The sequence below is a fragment of the Staurois parvus genome, unplaced genomic scaffold (genome assembly GCF_062004578.1).
Source record: "Staurois parvus isolate SC_StPar_1 unplaced genomic scaffold, SC_StPar_1.0 ptg000054l, whole genome shotgun sequence".
Lineage (NCBI taxonomy): Eukaryota > Metazoa > Chordata > Amphibia > Anura > Ranidae > Staurois > Staurois parvus.
In genome coordinates, this window is record NW_028317850.1 from 1,096,547 (window position 1) to 1,121,432 (window position 24,886).

Here is a 24,886-nt window from a genome sequence, read left to right on the forward strand (position 1 = left end):
TTGTATCTCAGCTTTATATTTCAATTTTTCTTGGGCTTTCCCTATGCTAATTATTACTTTTTCAAGCTCAGAGATAGCCTGGGTCTGATTTTTAACTTTCTCCTCCGTTTCCTCAACTCTCACCAGCAGGTGTCCCAGGTCACTTCGGATGTTTACCATTTCTTGTTTTATTGTTTTCTCCAGTTCTTTAAACATTTCTGCCATTTCTTTTTTATTAGGTATTTGTAAATCTTTTTCCGTCTCTGTATTTCCTAATGCTTGCTGATTGCTGGTGTCCAGGCCTAGTGATACTCTTGGGCTATTTTCCATGCTGAGATCAGCTTCTCCTCTTTCAGACCTATTCTGGGATCTTTCTGGGGTTACGTTTCCTTGGGAGGTATATTTTTTAATTGTACCAGTCTGGGACCCTTTAAGCCCACTTCCTTTTACACTTTTATTTTTCATTTTCTCTGTAACTTTTATTCTTTGTTCTTCTATTATAAAATTCATGGATTTGGGGGGGAGAGAATCAAAGTTCTTGTATACTAGTCTCTGCACTATTCCCCGGCTGGTCTTTTTGGGCTGTTCTGTCCTCAAATCTTTTCCACCTTTTTTGCAGTCGCCGGGGGTCCCCCCTTTCACTTACCCCCTGCTACCCTTTAGGGAGCCATGTAATGCATCACAGTTAGGGTATAGAAGGTTTCAACTTAAAGTCACTCACCCTCCTCGTTTATTTCATCCAGTGGCCCCGCTGAGTGCTCTCTCCTTCAGGTCACATAGGGTCTTTGTTCAAGGAGGGAGGGGGGGGGGACCCTTCAGAGTCTCTTTAATCTTCTATTGACCAGGGCTCAGTGGATATCTTCTTAGCTTGCTTTATGCCCTGGGGGTCTCAGGGGAATAGAGGGAGAATGCACCGATCCCCAGCCGACAGATCCGTTCTGCTCTCTCACCGCAGAACGCCGGCCGGCCGGCTTCCCGAACTCCCAGGAGTGCTTTGCGGCCGGTCACGTGCTCGCGCCGACTTCCCAGCATCCAACCGCTCTCTCACCGCTATTCACCAGCCACTCTCCTCACTCCCCCCGCACACCTCCACTTTCCGTCCCGGGGAGCCGCCAGGCCAGGGTAAGAGGCAAGTCACCAGACTATCCACATGTCTCGGGGGGATCACAGGGGACCTAGGGAGGTCAGGACACGGAGCTCCGTCCGAGAGCTCCTACATTGAGCTCTCCTCCGCCGCCATACTCAGGCTCCGCCCCACTGTTGTGGGCCCTTCTTAAAAGGGAGATTTATGGTAAAGGAAAATGGTATGGCTCTCTGGGAGGCTGTGGTTGCTGTTGCACAAAACAGTTGATAGTCAACAGATCAAGAAACTGACAGAGCCCATGAATGGAAAAGAAGGGTGGCTATAGTTTTCACTGAGTTGTTGTTCTTACTTTAACAGATGAAAAGACACAAGTGCGATGGAAAAATTAACTATTACTTTCTTAAATAGTCATGTTTGAGGTTTATTATTTTGTTTTGACCGAGATCACTATAATTGTTCAATAATGAAATCAATCCTCAAAAATACAACTTGCCTAATTGTGCACACAGTGTACGTTTTATGAATATTGTCTTTGGGCACATTCACATGGGCCTTGTGAACTGTCAGTTTGTGGTAGCAGCCTATGTTACTCAGTGATTCAGTGGCTGTTCAGGCACAGCTGCAGTTCCTAATTTGACAGCCGTGTGGGTGCACAGCCCTAAAGGTAGGCAGTGTGCATTTGGGGCCGCTCATCCTTACCTGCATGGTTTTTGTTGAATGACTGATCAGCAGCTGATCACAGCTATTATATTCAGTGGAGTCTGCTGGACAGTTCTGCTAAAAGTTTTTTGCCACGGCACGCCTTACGCCAGTGGCATCAAGAGGGATATAAATTGTATTCACACTTTGAAGTCACATTGAAAAACCCCATAAACCTTTTTTCAAATACCTCTTATATACTCAACCCCAACACCCTAATAATAATCCACACTGCAAATAATGTCCGCAAAAATAGTAATGTCCAAAATAAATCTTCAAATATTACATAAAGTATCCGATTCAATTCACCGATCCAGAGTGCCTCAAAAAAAATGAAACTAAATATAGTCTATTACCTTTAAAATCTCCAAATATTTTAATCAGTGATAAGTGATTCATGTATAAAACAATATTCCAGTGGGTACTCTACTAATGTGAAGAGAAAAGAAGAAAAAAATCTTTATATATAAATAAATTAAATTAAATAAATCCACACAGCACTCTGTGAGTTCCAACACATCAAAAAGTGAATATCAAAATAAAGTGAACACTCCGTGACACCTCACAATAGTGAGGTTATATACTCTTATCCTCTTGAAATCACAGCAAACCTAACAACATGTGAAATAGTGATTATATGTCAACTTGCATTACAAGTGAGGTAAACATTCAGTGGTGCCACACAATAGTGGGATTCAAGGCAATTACCCTCTTGCAGCATAAACCAGCACTTCAGGGTTTGTAATGTCAACTTCCACCCTGCGGGTATGCCTTTTTCAATCTCCCCAATTCCTCATGAGGGTAAAGAAGAGAACCATCAGTGGAGTATAAAGGGTAATCAACAAATTTTGTCACTTCAAGGGATTCTCCCTCGAGAAGTCGGAAGTGACGAAACTTGTGAGGAACGTGACATCAGAAGCTAAACCGGAAGGAGCAGCACGGCCATTTTGGTTATTGGATGTTCAGTTTAAGAACTGCTGGGACAGATGGACAGATTTTCTAATCTTTAATGTAAGATGTTATTTAAAATTTGTTGATTACCCTTTATACTCCACTGATGGTTCTCTTCTTTACCCTCATGAGGAATAGGTGAGATTGAAAAAGGCATACATGCAGGGTAGAAGTTGACATTACACACACTGAAGTGCTGGTTTATGCTGCAATCACGCATGAATCACTTATCACTTATCACTGATTAAAATATTTGGAGATTTTAAAGGTAATACACTATATTTAGTTTAAATTTTTTTGAGGTGCTCTGGATCTGGGTTGGCGAAGTGAATCGGATACTTTATGTAATATATTTGAAGATTTATTTTGGACTTTACTATTTTTGCGGACATTATTTGCAGTGTGAATTATTATTAGGGTGTTGGGGTTGAGTATATAAGAGGTATTTGAGAAAAGGTTTATGGTGTTTTACTTTCAAGGGTGAAAGTGTGACTTTTCTTTCTTTTGGGATATTTATAGAGAAGAGTTTGTTGAAGATTGCACATTGAAAACCCCCCACACTGTGTTTGCATTTTCATTCACACAGTATACCTAAAAACAATAAATATATTTCTTACATTTTTAAAGCTGTTTGTTTGGAGCAGGGTTAGAAACGTGACTCTCTAGGCAGCTTGTTTCTTTGAATAGATGGCTATGTACAGATAAAGGACAGAAATGTGTTTATTAACATACAATGAACCAGTCAGGGCTAAAAATCATTAAGACATACAGTCTTCATTTTAGTGATAATGAAATATTCCATCACAGTACATGGTTATTTAACCACTTCAGTGTCGGGCACTTTTACCCCCTTCCTGCCCAGGCCAATTTTCAGGTTTCAATGCTCTCACACTGAGTGACAATTGCGCGGTCATGCAACACTGTACCCAAACTAAATTTTTAACATTTTGTTCACACAACTAGAGATTTCTTTTGGTGGTATTTAATCACCACTGGGTTTTTTATTTTTTGCTAAATTAACAAAATGACTGAAAATTTTGAAAACACACAAGTTTTTTTTTTTTCTTTTGTTTCTGTTATGAAAGTTTGCAAATAAATAATTGGTCTTCATAAATTTAAGCCAAGATGTATTCTGCTGCATTTCCATGATGAAAATAACCCAAATCAGTATATCTACTGGTTTTACACATTTTCTTTTAGATCATGAATGATCAACGATATATTTGTTTACTAAAAAAAATGAAGATTACAGCTAATTGCATTAAAACAGAGAAAATACCCACATTTATTGGTCACCAGCAGGTGGAAATATATCCCTTCAGTCATCCTCCTAACCATTTGCAAGTGGCCTTTCAGTTCTCTCCTCACACAATAAGGCAATTTCATTTTACTTGTGATGATAGTTGACATATCAGCTAGGTAGTCTGAGATAATGATATATTCTGTTTGTTTGCATTGCCTGTAGCCACCAACAATAAAGTGTATTATAAAATTAGTTTTCTTGCTCTGGCAGTAAACTTGAATTGTCAGACATTTTGCAGCACAGCCTCCTAAATCCTCCTAAATAGATTCCCGGAACAAAAGTGAGAGGTTTATTAACTTGCAGCCCTTTATTCCTTGTTGCGGTCTGATAATCAAATTTACTTCTCACAGTAAGCACGATAAAAAGACAGCAAGTTGTCATAGGGCAGAATCATTCCTCAAATTGTGCTGCTTATGTATTTCTTGATCTATTAGAAGTAAAAATGAAATGCCTGCAGGTAGCTCTTCACAGCAGGGAGTGGATGAGATTCCTGTTTTTAAGTTTGTAGGCACATGGGTCCCTGCTGTGAGAAGGTTCATGAACAATGAAACTTCTCTATTTCAACTCCTCACTCTCATCAGAGAAAGCACAGCCTGTTACTCTATGGCACCATCATGTGCTTCTGCATGCCAAATAAATGACCTCTTTTATACATCTGCCTTTTGATGCCTAATGTCACTTCCCAGAGTGTGAATTTTTGCAGCATCATGAAGACATCTGTGGTTTTGTTTACTAAAGTTATTTCCAGAAATGATCACCAGTTTAAATTTGCAGTTTCATTCTGCTTGTTGTTTCTCACGTTTTAACTGAAAATTAAATGTTTTACAATATGGCACCAAGTAACTGAGCAAACAAACATTGCATTTAAAGGGTTTCTGATATCCTATGTCCAGATTTTTGTGATGTCAAATATAGGTTACACTTGACTACACAGCAATTGCTAAACTGTTAATTTACTTAACATTTTTCCATTATAGAGGCAGTGAAATCTAGAGTAAATGCTTGGACTCTTGCTTACATTACTACAACTCTTTTGTAGTTGCTGCATCAACTGTATGTAGTTTGCCAAGACATTAGTAAATGTTTTATTATACTGACTTACAAATTATAGGGAAAACATAGCTCAGTTAATTTAACAATTTGAGTAAAGTGGGGGAAAAAAAAACTATACGCACTCACAAAGGTTCTTGTAAGGGAGTGCATCACGTCTCAGAATTTAGTCCCACGGCACCAGCCTCAGCCTGAAGCTGCCTGTCCAGAATTTAGAATAAGGTAGTATAATATTTCAGCATCTGTGATATCCTCAGAAAAAAAATTATATAAATGCTCCCAGATTTAATACACCTTCATGAAGATATTTCTTTTAATCCGTGAAAACCTCAAAAAAAAAAAACTCAATATAGTGCATTATTCCACACAAATATACAAAATATCATATAATCACCCTGTGGTTACTGACGTGTCACCCCACTTAGTGTCCACATCTAAATGGCTGTATTACACAGCCTTACTCTATCAAAACTTGTCTCTAGCTCTCAATCTCATATACTCCAAAAACCGTGCTCCAATCAGTCTTTCTTCCATATTTCCTCAAAGAAAACCAATAATAGTGCAATATCCTTTTGGATACAAAAAGGTGCTTCCCTAATATTCGCAGTATATGTGTAAATGTAAAATACACTCCCCGTCACCTTACACACCATGCACCTTACCAGATTAACCACCTCCCACCCACCATATAGTCCAATGACGGACGCAAGGCGGTTCTCTTGTTCTGGGAGGACTTCATATGACGTCCTCTCATTCTCACCGCGCATGCACGGCTCCGGGAGTGTGCGGCGATCGGCGGTGCGCTGTGTCCCTTGGATACAGTGGATCACCGATCCACGGAAAGAGCCGAAGATGTCAGCTCGGTCATGTGATCAGCTGTGTCCAATCACAGCTGATCGCATGTAAACAGGGAAATGCAGGTTATCGGCATTTCTCTCCTCACGAACTGTCACGCTGACAGCTCGAGAAGAGAGCCGGTAATCGGCATTCCTCGGAGGGGACATGTGCACTGATCATCAGTGCCCTGATGATCAGTGTAGCTCCAGCAGTGCCACCTGTCAGTGTTCATGAGTACCAGCTCTCAGTGCTCATCCATGCCACCTGCCAGAGCCCATCAGTGCCACATCAGTGCCCATCTGGGCTGCCTTTCAGTGTCACCCATCAGTGCCGCCTAACAGTGCCCATCAGTAATGCCTGTCAATGCCCATCAGTGCCACCTACCAGTGCCCATCAGTGCAGCCTCATTAGCTCACATCACTGAAGGAGAAAAATCACTTATTTACAAAATTTTATAACAACTTAGAAACTTTTTTTTTTCCAAAATTTTCAGTGGTTTGTGGTTTAAGAAAAAATTAAAAATGCAAAGGTGATTAAATACCACCAAAATAAAACTCTATCTGTCACAAAAAAAATTATAAAAATGTCATATGAGTACAGGGTTGCATGACCGTGCAATTGTCATTCAAAGTGTGACAGCGCTGAAAGCTGGTAATTGGCCTGGGCAGGAAGGGGGTATATTTGCCCTGTAGGCTAGTGGTTAAACACTTTCTTAAGCATGAAAAGCTCTCCTCATCCAACCATCCCTGCTCAGTTCACTCTACATGTGGTAGCATAATGAGGGTCAAAACAAAATCTTTATGGGGTAGTATATCATATTCAAAGTGATTTAATAAAGTTATGCTTACAATAAAAACATTTAATAAAAACGTTTTACTCCTCCGTTATAGAGAAAATATGAATCCTCTGTAAAATGTCAATTAGTGAATGAAAAAAAACCTCAGTCAAGATGGCTGCTCCGCAACTTCCCTTTTTTTACGTCCGACATCACTTCCTTGACACGTTTTGGCTTCTACACAAAGGGTGTGTGCGTCGGACGAGCAGTCATTTAAATAGTCTTGCCCAAATGGCTTGCCCAAGCATGAATGTGCAGGGAATCAAGGCACCATAAGCTATTTTTTTGCTTTCTTTAATCAGTTGAGATAAACATGAATTTACTGCAATGTGGTGTTTTTATACTGTTTTAGGCAGCTCTGGTGGAATTTGTGAAAAAAGTAAGCTCTATTCTGATGGGAAGAAGAAGTCCCTGAACACAGGAATCATCACTGTTCAAAATTATGGCTCCCATGTGCCTCCCAAAGTCTCTCATATCACCTTTGCTCATGAAGTTGGCCACAACTTTGGCTCTCCGGTATGTTTTTCTTTCTTTTCTTTCTTTTTTTTTTTTTTTAATTTTTTCTTCTTTTTAGGTTTCCAAATTTGAAAAAAAATTATTTACGGATAGTCGTACTCTTTCCTTTGTGCACTGTTAACCAAAACTGTCTCCTCATCAAAAGGAAATCTGAAAACTTTTTATTGCACACAATAAATATATACAGTCAGGTCCATAAATATTGGGACATTGACACAATTCAAACATTTTTGGCTCTATACACCACCACAATGGATTTGAAATGAAAGGAAAAGATTTCCTTTAACTGCAGACTGTCAGTTTTAATTTGAGGGTATTTACATCCAAATCAGGTGAACGGTGTAGGAATTACAACAGTTTGCATATGTGCCTCTCACTTGTTAAGGGACCAAAAGTAATGGGACAGAATAATAATCATAAATCAAACTTTCACTTTTTAATACTTGGTTGCAAATCCTTTGCAGTCAATTACAGCCTGAAGTCTGGAACGCATAGACATCACCAGACGCTGGGTTTCATCCCTGGTGATGCTCTGCCAGGCCTCTACTGCAACTGTCTTCAGTTCCTGCTTGTTCTTGGGGCATTTTCCCTTCAGTTTTGTCTTCAGCAAGTGAAATGCATGCTCAATCGGATTCAGGTCAGGTGATTGACTTGGCCATTGCATAACATTCCACTTCTTTCCCTTAAACTCTTTGGTTGCTTTTGCAGTATGCTTTGGGTCATTGTCCATCTGCACTGTGAAGCGGCGTCCAATGAGTTGTGAAGCATTTGGCTGGATATGAGCAGATAATATTGCCCGAAACACTTCACAATTCATCCTGCTGCTTCTGTCAGCAGTCACATCATCAATACATACAAGAGAACCAGTTCCATTGGCAGCCATACATGCCCACGCCATGACACTACCACCACCATGCTTCACTGATGAGGTGGTATGCTTAGGATCATGAGCAGTTCCTTTCCTTCTCCATACTCTTCTCTTCCCATCACTCTGGTACAAGTTGATGTTGGTCTCATCTGTCCATAGGATGTTGTTCCAGAACTGTGAAGGCTTTTTTAGATGTCATTTGGCAAACTCTAATCTGGCCTTCCTGTTTTTGAGGCTCACCAATGGTTTCCATCTTGTGGTGAACCCTCTGTATTCACTCTGGTGAAGTATTCTCTTGATTGTTGACTTTGACACACATACACCTACCTCCTGGAGAGTGTTCTTGATCTGGCCAACTGTTGTGAAGGGTGTTTTCTTCACCAGGGAAAGAATTCTTCGGTCATCCACCACAGTTGTTTTCCGGGGTCTTCCGGTGTTGCTGAGCTCACCGGTGCGTTCCTTCTTTTTAAGAATGTTCCAAACAGTTGTTTTGGCCACGCCTAATGTTTTTGCTATCTCTCTGATGGGTTTGTTTTGTTTTTTCAGCCTAATGATAGCTTGCTTAACTGATAGTGACAGCTCTTTGGATCTCTTCTTGAGAGTTGACAGCAACAGATTCCAAATGCAAATAGCACACTTGAAATGAACTCTGGACCTTTTATCTGCTCATTGTAATTGGGATAATGAGGGAATAACACACACCTGGCCATGGAACAGCTGAGAAGCCAATTGTCCCATTACTTTTGGTCCCTTAACAAGTGGGAGGCACATATGCAAACTGTTGTAATTCCTACACTGTTCACCTGATTTGGATGTAAATACCCTCACATTAAAGCTGACAGTCTGCAGTTAAAGCACATCATGTTCGTTTCATTTCAAATTAATTGTGGCGGTGTATAGAGCCAAAAATGTTAGAATTGTGTCCATGTCCCAATATTTATGGACCTGACTGTGTATATGTATGTGTGTGTGTATGTATGTATATATATATGTTAGTCAGGTCCATAAATATTGGGACATCGACACAATTCTAACATTTTTGGCTCTATAAACCACCACAATGGATTTGAAATGAAACAACCAAGATGTGCAGACTGTCAGCTTTAATTTGAGGGTATTTACATCCAAATCAGGTGAACAGTGTAGGAATTACAACAGTTTGCATATGTGCCTCCCACTTGTTAAGGGACCAAAAGTAATGGGACAGTTGGCTTCTCAGCTGTTCCATGGCCAGGTGTGTGTTATTCCCTCATCCCAATTACAATGAGCAGATAAAAGGTCCAGAGTTCATTTCAAGTGTGCTATTTGCATTTGGAATCTGTTCCTGTCAACTCTCAAGATGAGATCCTAAGAGCTGTCACTATCAGTGAAGCAAGCCATCATTCGGCTGAAAAAACTAAACAAACCCATCAGAGATAGCAAAAACAGGCGTGGCCAAAACAACTGTTTGGAACATTCTTAAAAAGAAGGAACGCACCAGTGAGCTCAGCAATACCAAAAGACCCAGAAGACCACGGAAAACAACTGTGGTGGATGACTGAAGAATTCTTTCCCTGGTGAAGAAAACGCCCTTCACAACAGTTGGCCAGATCAAGAAAACTCTCCAGGAGGTAGGTGTATGTCAAAGTCAACAATCAAGAGAAGACTTCAGAGTGAATACAGAGGGTTCACCACAAGATCCTAAGCATACCACTCCATCAGTGAAGCATAGTAGTGGTAGTGTCATGGCGTGGGCATGTATGGCTGCCAATGGAACTGGTTCTCTTGTATTTATTGATGATGTGACTGCTGACAAAAGCAGCAGGATGAATTCTGAAGTGTTTCGGGCAATATTATCTGCTCATATTCAGCCAAATGCTTCAGAACTCATTGGATGCCGCTTCACAGTGCAGATGGACAATGACCCAAAGCATACTGCAAAAGCAACCAAAGAGTTTTTTAAGGGAAAGAAGTGGAATGTTATGCAATGGCCAAGTCAATCACCTGACCTGAATCCGATTGAGCATGCATTTCACTTGCTGAAGACAAAACTGAAGGGAAAATGCCCCAAGTACAAGCAGGAACTGAAGACAGTTGCAGTAGAGGCCTGGCAGAGCATCACCAGGGATGAAACCCAGCGTCTGGTGATGTCTATGCTTTCCAGACTTCAGTCTGTAATTGCCTGCAAAGGATTTGCAACCAAGTATTAAAAAGTGAAAGTTTGATTTATGATTATTATTCTGTCCCATTACTTTTGGTCCCTTAACAAGTGAGAGGCACATATGCAAACTGTTGTAATTCCTACACCGTTCACCTGATTTGGATGTAAATACCCTCACATTAAAGCTGACAGTCTGCAGTTAAAGCACATCTTGTTTGTTTCATTTCAAATCCACTGTGGTGGTGTATAGAGCCAAAAATGTTAGAATTGTCGATGTCCCAATATTTATGGACCTGACTGTATATAAAATTTAAAATTATACCCTTCAATGCTTGAAACAATTTTATAATCCACACCTATCATAAATATAGCTAAAAAAGGCACTGCAATAGTATATTAACATTTAGCTTGCCATGGTGATCTATATCAGTACGTCAAGTTTTCTACAATGACGCATCTTCAGAGTCATGTTCAGAAATGCCAAAGGACTATAATGAATGAGGAAGGACTGTGTTGACATAAATATGTCTCACCAATTCAATCTGTGTGTAGTGGTGTTAACCCTCTTCAAATGGATATTAACTCTCCATTCTGTACAATGTACTTAACATTTATTTGATATTTTAGCCATTTTTCCAATCTGAATTATATATACCACCTGCAAACTTGCGCACGTGTGTGTAAAAAAACAAAAACATTTTTTTTTTTCATTTGATATGTTTAAAATGCTTAGGCTGTTGAGTATACAGTTTCATAATTGGTTGTACTCCATGGGCCCACATCCCGATTCTCCAGGAGTAAATTAATTCTGCAAAGTCCAGTTTTTCATTATAAATGTACGTTGGCTGGAACTTTGTATTGATGGCTGGCTATATTTTTTTGTGATTTCTGCAACTAAACTTGATGCATGTATAATCTGAAATTTGTGATTGCAGCCTGAGCAGCTGGCTGCTGTATTGTGTTGGCCATTGATGAAATTAGAAGATTTGGTTTTAGGTTTTTTTCATAGTTCTATCTTATGAAGAACCATACTTGTTTTTTATTATAGCTTTTAAAAGTTCAGGTCTTCCTCCTCTCTCCCTCCAATCTCTACTAGGAGGAAGGGGGGCGCAGAGCAGGTGCCCGCTTCCACTTCTGCTGCAATCACCTAGGCGATCCCAGCAGAAGTTCACTCCCCTCCCTACTTGCCAGAATACTCGTGGGACACTTCGGGACAGGTCCCAAGAAGCTGCAGAACCATTCACAGATCACAGCGTGGCTCATGCATGCTCAATAGGGAGCTAGGTGTGAAGCCACAGGGAGTCAGAGGCAATGTCCCACAGTCAACATGGCAGTGCCAGGGACTGGGAGACCAGCAAAAAACTGAACTGAAAAGTGTGTGTGTTTATTAAACCAGCAGCTATAGTATGCTGCTGACTTTTAATTTAAAAAAAAAATAGCTTGAAGTTTCTTTTTTAAGCTGCAAATCTCATTGCTACTGTACTAACACACTTTTGGTATGTCTATTTATAAATGTTTTCATCCTGGATTCAGACCTTTTTCTTATTGATTTGGTTGAAAAAATATGAATCCTGGGTGAAAACATTTATAAACAGACCCCTCAAAGACCTGTCATGAGAGAAATATGGAGGCAGACGTTTGACATTTTGAAACTTTGTCGTATTTAAATATTTTCTGGCTCAAAGACCTGTAACATGCAGACAGTGTAGTTTGCATGTGTGTTTCAGTTTCATTAGTTTAGATTTAGATGATATGCAGAGGGTCAGCTTGGCAGCCTGAGCAACTAGCATTTTCAAAAGGTTTGAATTGGTAGCTCATTACTTGTCCGTTTCCTTTTGAAGGGAGCAGTCTCAGTCAGAGCTGTTCTCCTCTTTCACTTAAGAGTGTGACACGTTTCCTTTAAATACACTATATTGCCAAAAGTATTGGGACGCCTGCCTTTATGCTCACATGAACTTTAACGGCAGAGTTGCTCCACCCTTTGCAGCTATAACAACTTCAACTCTTCTGGGAAGGCTGTCCACAAGGTTTAGGAGTGTGTCTTTGGGAATGTTTGACCATTCTTCCGGTAGTGCATTTGTGAGGGCAGGTACTGATGTCGGTCGTGAAGGCCTGGCTCCCATTCTCTGCTCTAATTTATCCCAAATGTGTTCTATTGGGTTGAGGTCAGGACTCTGTACAGGCCAGTCGTGTTCCTCCACCCCATACTCGCTCATCCTTCTCTTTATGGACCTTCCTTTGTGCACTGGTGTGCAGTCATGTTGGAACAGGAAGGGGGCCATCCCCAAACTGTTCCCACAAAGTTGGGAACATAAAATTGTCCAAAATGTCTTGGTATGCTGATTCCTTAAGAGTTCCCTTCACTGGAACTAAGGGGCCAAGACCGACCCCTGAGAAACATCCCCACACCAAAATCCCCCCTCCACCAAACTTTACACTTGGCACAATGCAACCAGGTAAGTACCTTTCTCCTGGCAGCCGCCAAACCCAGGCACGTCCACCGGATTGCCAGACAGAGAAGCGCGATTTGTCACTCCAGAGAACATGTCTCTACTGCTCTAGAGATCAGTGGCGGCGTGCTTTACACCACTGCATCAGATGATTTGCGTTCCACTTGGTGCTTTAAGGATTGGATGCAGCTGATCAGCTATGGAAACCTATTCCCTGAAGCTCGCTACGTGCTGTTGTGCTAATCTGAAGGCCACACAAAGTTTGGAGGACTTTAGCTATTGACTCTGCTGACAGTTGGTGACTTCTGTGCGCTTCAGCATGCTCTTATCCCGCTCTGTCATTTTACGTGGCCCTCCACTTTGTAGCTGAGTTGCTGTTGTGCCCAGTTGCTTCCACTTTGTTATAATACCATAATATTCCAGTTGACCGTGGAATATTTAGTAGAAAGGAAATGTCACGGATGGATTTAATGCACAAGTGGCAACCTATCATGGTACTACGATTGAATTCACTGAGCTCCTGAGAGCGACCCATTCTTTCACAAATGTTTGTAGAAGCAGTCTGCATGCCTAGGTGCTTGATTTTATACACCTGTGGCCATGGAGGTGATTTGAACACCTGAATCCAATGATTTGCAGGGCTGGCCCAATACTTTTGGCAACATAGTGTATACTCTGTGTCAATGTTTTAGCATAGAAAATATTTATTTCATTTAAACATTCAAGTATCATTTTTTAGCTTTGTTTCATTTAGTCCTTTTTCTGACATTAGATTTGTGTGTCTGAAAATCTGACAAGAGAAAAAGTTTGGGTAATACATGGTGATTTAGTGGACAAGAGCGCTGTACAACCACAAGATGCTTTAGAAGAAACTGCTAAGCTCTTTCTGCTTGGCAGATTTTTCTTGCCACTCAATTCTCCTGACTTTCTTTTCTTTTTTTCCCCTCTGCATTCTTGGCTTTTTCACTAATCTCTTACACTACGAAACTAGGTTAACCCACCAGCTTTAGAAGAATGCTTTTTGTCACTATATAATGAAACGAGTCCTGACTTTAGAAGCATGCTAAAAACAGAATACAACATGCAAGTACAAGAACCTATCTATGTTTTCTTCTTCTTCTTTGTTTTTATTTTTATTTTTCCTTAACATTGTCCTGTTTCGTATTTGCAGCATGATTCTGGATCTGAATGTACTCCAGGAGAGTCAAAGAATATTGGATTCAAGGAGAATGGAAATTTTATCATGTATGCCAGAGCAACATCTGGTGACAAGCTGAACAACAACAAATTCTCTCTCTGTAGTGTCCGAAATATCAGTCAGGTTCTGGACAAGAAAAGAAATTACTGTTTTGTTGGTATGTACATTTGTTCCAAGCAAGAAAATTTGCATATAATCTTTTATGTTTAATGTATTAGAGCTCCAATTTAAAGCAGAATTAAAGTGAAAAGACAAACAATTGTGAGCAGGTTGGTTATATATTGCTATGTCTCTTCTCCAATAAAAAAAGTACATTTTTGGCACACCTCAGTGCCGGAATGAACGAAATCCCATGCATATGCGCTGGAGTTAAGTCATTTTATGTCTCCAACCAATCAAGATGGTTGAAGACCCGACACCTGGAATAAGCCAGGAAGAGGATGTCTGCACTGGCTGTAATGTTAATGTGCATTGAGCTGTGTGGAAGGGCAAGAACGCCATGTTATTTAGATTCAGCCATGACAATTTGTAGTACAAGTTGGTAAATACCAGCAGGTGATACACAAACTGTTAACTGATGCCAGAGCCTTCTTATCAGACCAGGACAGTTACAGGCCCTCTCATGCCTATTAGTTCAATCCACCATTCCATTCTGGAAACCCTAATAAAACTGTTGCCCTCCTAAGCTTGAGCAATCTGGAGAGCTAACAGACATTGGGTCATAAATACCTTAGTGGAAGCCTGTGCAATATGTATTTGTGCTAGATTGCTTGTCAGCTGAGTCTCTAAACCTTCAGCATGTTTTAGAACTTCTGAAATTGACAGTATAGCCAGCATAAAGTCATATTTACCATCAATTATTGGGTAGCATTTTGAACCCAAGCATCCCTATGCTAGGAGGTACCTAGGCCTCCACACCCCTTCTATGAGAATTAGATCTCAGAGACCTGTTCTATCTATATCCATTTTCAAGTTAATTTCATGCTGGACAATAATCTGTATGGTAGGTATTGAGAAATATGAATATTATAAGAAACTGTATTTGGGACTTGGTCATAAACGCTGTGAAGTGGTTAATTAATTTAACCCAGTGACAATCTCTCTGACTGCTGGCGCCTAGATTGTGGTACCGCAAGGTGGAAAATCTTTGTGCAGAGTACAGTTGAGAGTGGCATTGTTACATAAGTGCCAGCATGGTGTGAGATTGTTTGGTCATTTGTCACGAGTTAATGAGAAGGGCAGGGGACGGGCACTGCCTTCCTCACACTGGCGAAGGAGCTCAGGGACATTGCATTGCTGTAGTTGGGAAGTGGGTATATGTGGATTTTAGTCTAATGTAATCTGCTGTGCCCTAATTTCTACAGGCTAGAGTCAGGGGTGTCAAACTGACGGTCCTCCTGCTGTTGTGGAACTTTACGTCCCATCATGCCTTTTGCCTGCGGGAGTCATGCTTGTAACTGTCCGCCGTGCAGTGCCTCATGAGACCTATAGTTCTGTAACAGTTGGAGGGCTGCCAGTTTGACACTTATGGGCTAGAGTGTATAGCCAAAAATTTGTATTTTTATTTATTTATTTATTTTTTTTAGATAGCAGCAGTTTAAAACTTCTGACAGTTTCTTTTTTCTATCTGTATCCCACTCAGGGGACTTTCCTATACTTCCTGTCATGGAGACAACAGAAAGTGAAGAAGGCTCTTTAACAATTGAGGGATATTACCTTCTTAGATAGTTGTCCTTGTAACCAATTTCCCTTTGGCAGATTCCCCTTACCTCTTCTTCAAGGGACAATTCTAAAAATTTGGATCACCTATCACTTTCTATTTTGATAACAATGGTCACAGGTCAAAATAAAGATTATTCTACCTAGTAGAAACACACACATCAAAATGTCTGAAACATTGATATGGGTTCTAATCCTCCTGCTCTATCCAAAAGTTACGTACAATATAACAATTTGCATTTGCGTCAGTTCAATCCAGAGGTTTATGTAGCACAAATGACAGCTGACAGCCAGGAGGATAATACTACTTTCTTTGTGGAAGTTGAAATGTACACTGTGGACATTTTGTGGCATGAACTTGTAACTGGACAGTGAAGAGCAGCAGTAGACTGATGAGGTCATCCTTCTCATCGTTGTTTTCTACTCCTGTCTGCTTGTTCCTTTTTATCATATTTACATAACTGGCCTTCGGTGCTGCTCTTAGAGGGGATCCAATAGGGCAGAAATAAAGTTTAATTCAGATGTTTACACTAGTTGCATTAAAAATACATTATGTATTAATGCGTATAAAGCTGCATTATTGTGTCTTTTATATCTGACTGGAGTTCAGCTTCATATTTTGGTGAAGATTAACCCCTATCTACCACATTGCTTTTGTTGACATTGGACATATTGATTTTTAGAATTACAATTTTAAGCATCTCCTGTCCTTTAACCAGTGTTGAATAATTGTCCATTCATCCTAAAGGTTTTTTTTATCAGGTTTTTCTCTAAAAGCCAATACTAGTCTTTTTAGCTCCAAATGTGTTGCAGCTACTGCTACTCTATTGTGAAACAAGTAACCAAATTGGACTTATTAGGCTATTTTTGGAGCATTTTGCAAACTCCATATTTTTATTTTTTTTTAACATATATACAAAGCCAATGGCTTCTTTTTTCAGGGCTGCTTCACACCATTGTGGTTTGAGTGGTTTTAATACACAGACTGGTTTAAGGGCTCATTAACACAACGCTGCAGAGACGTCAGTTTTTCTGTACACATTCTGCAAGGGCACAGTGAAATCAGTTGTTCTCTATGTGCCCTGTTCACACCATAACACTAGTATCACGCGCAGATTTTTTTCTGCGCAGGAATCTGCAATGTATAAAAAAATAATTGGTGCTCGCAAGAAAACTGCTGTAAACTGAGGTCTCTGCAAGTGAAATGTGTGCGTCCAGTTTCTATCAGTTTTCATGCGCATATGATGTGAACGAGCCCTTCACTCCTGCTCCTTCACCATGCCAAAATGATAGTTCGTGTCGCATGCAAGTATCTGCAGGTAATGTTTATTCCATTCTTCCTAGAATGTATGTTGAATTTTAATATATAGGAAATGTTGATTTGTGTTGCCATTTCATGTGACCTTGTGTTACATGTTTCAGAGTCTGGCCAGCCCATCTGTGGTAATGGGCTTGTGGAACAAGGAGAGGAGTGTGATTGTGGTTACAGTGATCAATGTAAAGATGACTGCTGCTTTAATGCTAATGAACCAGAAGACAGGAAATGCAAATTAAAGCCTGGGAAACGCTGCAGGTATGTGTCTTATGGATAAGCCAGTCACTTCAGCTTAAAACCAGCTGTACAAAGATTAGAATTCTGTTGAGGAGACTACAGCTCCAGATTGGCATTGAGCTGTCAGTATGATTAAGTGTTCCAATTTCCATAATCTGATAGAAATTGTTGGGCATGGCGTTTTACATTCATTATACACATTTTGATTGCTTTATGTTGTGCAGTAATTTTTCTTTAATAGAAAAAAATTCCTTTGTGCAAAACAAAACATTAGGCATAATTCTTAATATACACACAGTGGAGACTTTATTGGGTACCTAGCTAGTACTCAAGAAAAAAAAAAAGCAGTCCACAGCAGCAGTATTTGGGTAACCTATGCCATTCAAATAATGCTCACTTCATATTTTGGGTTGAAACATGGGAAAGCCTTCCCAACACTATTACATAGTCATCAGCTTAAAACATTGAAGATATGGCGTGGATCCTAGTATCAGAGATTTAACTTAAAGTGATGCTAAACACACAGTTTAATTTACTTTATCCTTTCTCTTTTTTTTTTTTTTTTAAATTTAAACAAACACAGTACACTATAGTCCATATACTAAAAATAAAGTACCTTTTTACTAATCAATATACAGCTGTCATGTGACAAGCTCTTTCTGAGCCTGTCTGCAGAGAAACATCAGTGGCAGGAGCTTCTAGTCCTTTGCTGCCAGTCACTAAAGAAAAAAAAAAAGATTCAATCACCGTATGTTTTACGCCCTTCCAGCCTATGTCTGTTGCTTGTATGTGCTTTGAATTACAGATAGGTGAAGCCTCCACCAATCAGCTTGTAATATCCCACCCCTTTGTGTTTTTGCTGTTTAGTGGGCATGGAGGAGGAGGAAAGGAGTGAGCTGTCAGTTATCCAGAGTGTTTACTCCCACATGTATGACTATAGTTCTCTAGTCACATGGGCTGCACAGATAAGATGGAGGAGGGAATGAGCAGCTTAGAAGGGAACTGAAACTAGTGCATGCTCAGTAGGTGTTAGCCAGGCTGGTCTACACAACCTCAGACTGCAGTGGGGACACAGACAAGGAGGGAGAGACAATGGAGAGCAGAATCAACCAGTTTTTTTTGCAGAATGCAGAAAAAAAATCCCATAGTGACTGAGTGATTATGAAGAACATGTAATACATCATCTAGCAGTTTTTAATGATGTAGGTTTGACACCTCTTTATTTGTGGCAATAAAGAATGTGAAACTACCAGGTTGTCATCATGTATGTTTTACACACATACAGTATAGTACTAAGGAGATTTCAGATGAAATACTCAGCAGAAACTGTGTCCCCTATAATGATTTATTGTTGAACTTGATTATTGCTTTTTTTATTTATTGTGGAACACCACCTGATCAGTGAGTTGTCAGTTACTTATGTTCTTGCACATGAAAACAAGAGACCTTTTCCTGCTTGAGCTGTTCATTTGACATAAATGATAGTATGAAATCTGCAAAACAAATGTTTTGAATGCTTTTCTAGTTCTCCAAAGTTTCTAAAGGGTAACTGTAAAAACCCCTTTAAAGGGTACTGAAAAGAAGAAAAAATAAAACATTAGGTTGCTGTTCACCTTCAACATCTTTTTCATAATTATGTGTTACTGACTTTTTTGTAATTCATCATGTGTTGTAGCTTTGGTGGTCTTTTATGCAGAATTTGTATTGTAGAGCCAGAGGTGAATTATTGGCAACGTGCCCTGTGGTTAGAAAACATTGCTAAGACAAGTCTTTTGTAAACACCTCAAAGATATGGATCACAATGGAACATTTGGAGAGTGTTATATTAAATAAAGCCAGGAATAGACAGAGTGGTTTTTCTTTTCTGCAACCACAAAGTCTGTGTTCTCCCAGCGGGGATGGTTTCCCCCACCCCACTGCCGGGAAAACACTGTCATTACTGCTAGCCACTTTAATAGCAGCTAGCAATAATGCATGTAAAATGTGACAGGCTGGTTGTACCTAAGTTGATCGATCAGCTTTGATCCATTCAGCCTGCTCATGGGACGAATCTCGGTCGGTCCCTGCTGAACTGGCTGAGATTTGAACAGAGTATGGCTGCTTTAGTCTATATGTTAGAGCAGGAGTCTCCAAACTTTCTAAAAAAAAAAAAAGGGCCAGGTTATTGTCCTAAAGACTTTAGGGGGGCTGAACTGTGCCCAGTGGAGTAAACCGTGCCCCATCTTTGGTATTAGGGGGAGAAACAATTGATGTAAGTGCGAGGAATGGTGCCCCATTATAGGGTGTTAGTGTGAGGAATGGTGCCCCATTGTAGGGTGTTAGTGCGAGGAATGGTGCCCCATTGTAGGGTGTTAGTGCGAGGAATGGTGACCCATTTTGGGGTGTTAGTGGGAGGAATGGTGCTAGTGTGAGGAATGGTGACCCATTTTGGGGTGTGAGTGGGAGGAATAATGCCTCAAGGGCCGAATAAAGACAAGCAAAGGGACGCATCTGGCCCTTGGGCCACAGTTTGGAGACCACTTTTTTTAGGGCATCACCGATATATTGTGTATATTTAATGCTCTCTAGTAAGACACCTAGACATCATTACAAGGGACACATTTTAAAGCAGCAATTTAGTGAACTGTCACCTAGATTTACAATATTTCCAGTACCCAGTAATCTAGCATGTGCTGCGCATTACTAAATCTGCATGCGTGCATAGGATATGAAATACATTTTTCTGTATATATATTTATCTAATACAGGCATGAAAATCCATTATAATAAAAAAAAAAAAGTTTACCCTTAGGCAATTAAAAGAAACAAACAATTGCATAAAGAAAATATATAATTTACTTAACGAAAATGAATGAAGACTAGGACAAAGCATTCTTGAGGTACTTTTGTACTGTAAAACACATAATTTTCAAAAACCATAATAATTTATAATTTTCAAAAACAATCATGGTGAAATTTAAACGTATATTTCTGTGTTTAATGTAACTTTAAATAGTTTGTTTGAGCCAAGCTGGCCCAAAATATTTCCATTACATTTCCACTGAGGCTTCTTCCTCTGATCTGCTGAGGAGTGATCGAGATGTCATCCACCCTCCAATTAGTCGGAATATGGCTTACCTTGGGGCCACTTCACAGCACAAAAACATCCTCCAGATCCATTCTGGATGCATTCTTTTTTGCGCTTTAATGCATTTATTTATGCGTTTCCAGATGCATTCAAGATGATTTTTTTCCTCCTTTTTTAGGGGAGTAATTTTTTTTTTTCTCCCATCAAGATAATGCTTTCGGGTCTCTTCATGTCAGATCACTTCCTTTTTATCCCTTGGAAGTGTCCTTTTTGTGCTGTGTAGAGAAGATGTCTGCCCTGGCAGGCTTATTTATTATGTCCATTGCACTGCAGAGACTGCATGTCCACAAGAGAAGGCTTTTTTAGGTGCATTCGCTGTTGATGGAGCGGGAAAGCAAGAGCCAATTTTGGGCCCTGTATGTAGACCTTTGTCAAAATCCGGACAAGTTGTTTTTTTTTTTTTTTTTTTTTTTCTTCTTTTTTTTTTTTTTTTCTTTTTTTAAACTTTACTTGATTGTCAATTCAAAAAATGATCCTGGACCATCAATATGAGCCTGTTGGTGTCCAAATACAGCCTTTTATGCTTCACCTTGTCTAGATGTGCATGTGACTAGAAGAAAATTATGGGAGGAGTTAAAATACATTTTTCTTCCTTTTCCTGTTTATTTTCCACTGTACTGGGATCTGGTTCATTTTTAATGCATTTTTTGATGCATTACAGTACAGTTCTGTTCAGGGAAGAAACAGCAGTTTGGGCTCATTCAAGGAATTGCATGCGAACCACTGTGCAGTTCCTGCGTGATTCACATGCAGTTCTATGCAGTGTGATTTCAAACCCTTTCATTTTGAATGGGCTGAAATTGCACCTCACCAAAAGTAGTGCATGTACCACTTTTTAAAACGCACAGCAACCACATTGCATGGTACTTTTGTACCATGTAATGCGGTGCAGGCAAATATACTGCGTTTGGGATGTTAACATTGCACAGATCGCAAGGGCAGTACAATTGTAATATGGTGCGTTAAGCTGCCTTCTATTGTGATCGGGCTCTGTATGTATGTAATGCTACTACAGTCTGTTAAAACACACCCAGTGGCCACATCGTTTTGTATTGGAAATAGATTGTTTGAGCCTTTTTATCCCCAATAAACTAGTTAAGTAATCTTAAACACAGAATTCCACTTTAAAAAGTAACTCCACTTTTGTGGCAGAAAAACAATCCCCTTTTGGCTTTTGAAATAAATTTTTACATTTATGCAAGTATTTTTACAATGTGTAGATGTGTAGATTCCTACTTTTTTTTTTTTTTTTTTTTTTTTTTTGCTCTGCAGAAAAAGCAGTTTGTTCTCTGGGTACTGATTAGTCAGCTGGTGCACTTTCAGTGTTCTGATGAAAAAATATGCCATGTCTGCATTTCTTTATGAAGAACTGTTAGGGAGTATCTCACCAAAAATGACATTTGTTGCAGAGTAAATCTAAAGCCTGCCTTGTACCTTTTTAGTTCAGAGTTCTGTACACAAGCACGAAATTACATTTCTGGGGTTGTTCTGTTAACTAACGTGTAGGCCTCTGGGTTGCGATATTGCATTGAATTTTATAGAAAATTTTAGCTCTTCGCCCTCTTCTATATAGCAGTTCCTTTCAAAACTGCATGAAATGTCACATCACCTTTAAATGACCAAGTCACTGACCTATAGGTGACATTCCACCTAGGATTTTATTTATATTTGGTTTGCTTTGAAGCAAGGAATCACTTGCTGATTGGGTACAAGGTTATAGAACAAGACGGTCTGATGCTATTACTTCCTATGCTAACCCTTTACATATATACTGCAGATATATGTTTAATATAGAGTTGTGCTCAAATGTTTGCATACCGTGGCAGAAATTGTGAAATTTTGATGTTAAAATTGTGAGAGATCATGCCAAAAAACTTTTTTTTAAGGATAGTGATCATTTGAATCCATTTATTATCACACAGTTGTTTTGGCTCCTTTTTTAAATCATAATAACAGAAATCGCCCAATTGGCCCTGATCAAAAGTTTACAAACCCTGGAATGTTTGGCCTTGGTACAGACACACAAGGTGACAGACACACACAGATTACAATGCCAATTTCATGTCTCTGTGACTTATTAAATTGCTATTAGTGTCTGTGTATAAATAGTCAATGAGCTTGTTAGCTCTCACATAGATGCACCGAGCAGGCGAGATACTGAGCCATGGGGAGCAGAAATGAACTGTCAAAAGACCTGTGTAACAAGGTAATGGAACTTTATGAAGCTAAAAAGGATATAAAAAGATATCAAAAGCCTTGAACATGCCAGTCAGTACTATTCAATCACTAGTTAAGAAGTAGAAAATTTGGGGATCTTTTGATACCAAGCCAGGGTCAGGTAGACCAAGAAAGATTGCAGCCACAACTGCCAGAAGAATTGTTTGGGATACAAGGAAAAACACACAGGTAACCTCAGGAGAAATACAGGCTGCTCTTTCAAAAGACAGTGTGATTGTATCAAGGCACACAATGCGAAGATACCTGAACAAAAATGAGCTCCATGGTGGAGTTTCCAGAAAGAAATCAATACTGTGTCAATGCTACAAAATAGCCCGGTTACAATATGCCCAACAACACCTTGACATGCCTCACAGTTTCTGGCACATTGTAATCTGGAGTAATGAGACCAAAATAGAGATTTATGATCACAGCCATAAGCACTATATTTGGAGGGGGGTCCACAAGGCCTATAGCAACAAGTATACATCCCCACTGTGAAATTTGCTGGCGGCTCACTGATGTGTTAGGGGTAAAGGCACATAGAATCTTGTGAAAATTGATGGCAAGATGAATGCGGCATATTATCAGAAAATACTAGCAGACAATTTGCATTCTTTTGCACAAGAGCTGTGCATGGAACGTTCTTGGATTTTCAAGCAAGACAATGACCCTAAGCACAAGGCCTAGTTTACCCTCCATTGGTTACAGCAGAAAAAGGTGCAGGTTCTGGAGTCTCCTTACCTTAATATCATTGAGCCACTCTGGGGAAATCTCCGTTCATGCGAGACGACCAAAGACTTTACTTGACCTGAAGGCATTTTGCCAAGGAGAATGGGCAGCTGTACCACCTGCAAGAATTCGAGGCCTTATAGACCACTGTTACAAAAGACTTCACGCTGTCATTGATGCTAAGTGGGGCAATAAACAGTATTAAGGACTAAGGGTATGCAGACTTTTGAACAGGGGTCATTTCATTTGTTTACTTGTCGCCGTGTTTTGTTTTGATCCTGGCATCAATGACAATTATGACCGACAGATGAATATGAATTCCATAAAAAATAAAAAAAAAAGTGTTTTGCCTGCTCATTCATGTTTTCTTTAAAAATAATACTTGCTGTATAAAATTCTCCAAGGGTATGCAAACATTTGAGCACAACTGTATATTTTCATACATATTCATACATAAACACTGATATCTGTCATCTCTTTGGGAAATCCCTACAACACTAATGATTAGTATTTTTGTTTGCAGTCCAAGCCAAGGCCCCTGTTGTACATCGCTGTGTTCCTTCAAGGACCGTTCTCAGAAATGTCGTGACGAATCTGACTGTGCAAAGATGGGAACTTGCAATGGGTTTTCTGCACAGTGTCCACCGTCTGAGCCTAGAGAGAATTTGACAGAGTGTAACCGTCAAACTCAAGTCTGCATCAAAGGGGTAAATATTGATGTAGTATTTTGTAGAATGTGAGCTCAGGGCTTGCAGAAGCATTAGCTGATGGGTTTTAGTTGTACAAGATTTTGTTCATATACACTACAAAGTGTTTGTGAATGCATGATCTGAATGCCCATGAACACCTTCTGCTGGTACGTCCCTAAACACAAATGTTTGGCTTAAATGACCAATCGGTTTGTTACTTTATGAAGAGTGGGATGGAGGGAATCCTCCCACCTCCAGATTATCATGATAAAATAATAGTAATCAGACATGGTTTCTGTAACTTGTCTAAATGATTTCTTATACCGAAGACCCTTAGAAAAAAGAGGTGTAAGTTCTGATTTAAAGAAGAAAATAACCAAAACCATGGTTGTTCTCCCCCCCCCCCCCCCCCCCACCACTGTTTACTAATATCTGTTTGTTCTACAGCAATGTGCGGGTTCCATCTGTGAAAAGTATGACCTTGAGGAGTGCACGTGCGCAAGTACTGATGGAAAAGATGATAAAGAGTTGTGTCATGTCTGCTGCATGGAAAAAAGTGAGTGACCTTTATTATACTGCGCAACATAGATTGCTGGAAATTTGACACCAGTTTTTGGTGGTGTAGAGACTTCCATCCAGAACAAATTTTTGTCCTTTCAAATTAAAATATGAGCTGTATCCTTGCTATTGACATGATTCCAAGAATTCAAGAAGCCACAATTGCAAGTTTATAACAATAGTAATGTAATTCCTTGCAAGTTATTGTACTTTTATCCTTCAGCTATCACTTGCTTTGAAATCTTAGTATTTGACAAATGGTACTAGGTGGAGCTATCCAAATTTTGTGTTAATATTTTTAGCAGCACTTCTTGTTCAAAAGAACCTTCATAGGCACGGGTGGATGCCTGTAATTTGATATACAGAAAACCAGCATGGTTTT

General features: G+C 39.7%; 1 protein-coding gene across 1 annotated transcript in view; it reads left to right on the forward strand.

Annotated features, from left to right (window-relative positions):
- The window catches only part of ADAM10 (ADAM metallopeptidase domain 10), a 233,465-nt gene that overhangs the window by 194,603 nt on the left and 13,976 nt on the right, over positions 1 to 24,886 (forward strand). The window contains exons 9-13 of the mRNA XM_089667687.1: positions 7,091 to 7,254; positions 13,884 to 14,067; positions 17,052 to 17,202; positions 23,781 to 23,964; positions 24,394 to 24,502. Of these exons, the coding sequence (XP_089523813.1) occupies positions 7,091 to 7,254; positions 13,884 to 14,067; positions 17,052 to 17,202; positions 23,781 to 23,964; positions 24,394 to 24,502 (792 nt within the window). The remainder of the gene's footprint in view (positions 1 to 7,090; positions 7,255 to 13,883; positions 14,068 to 17,051; positions 17,203 to 23,780; positions 23,965 to 24,393; positions 24,503 to 24,886) is intronic.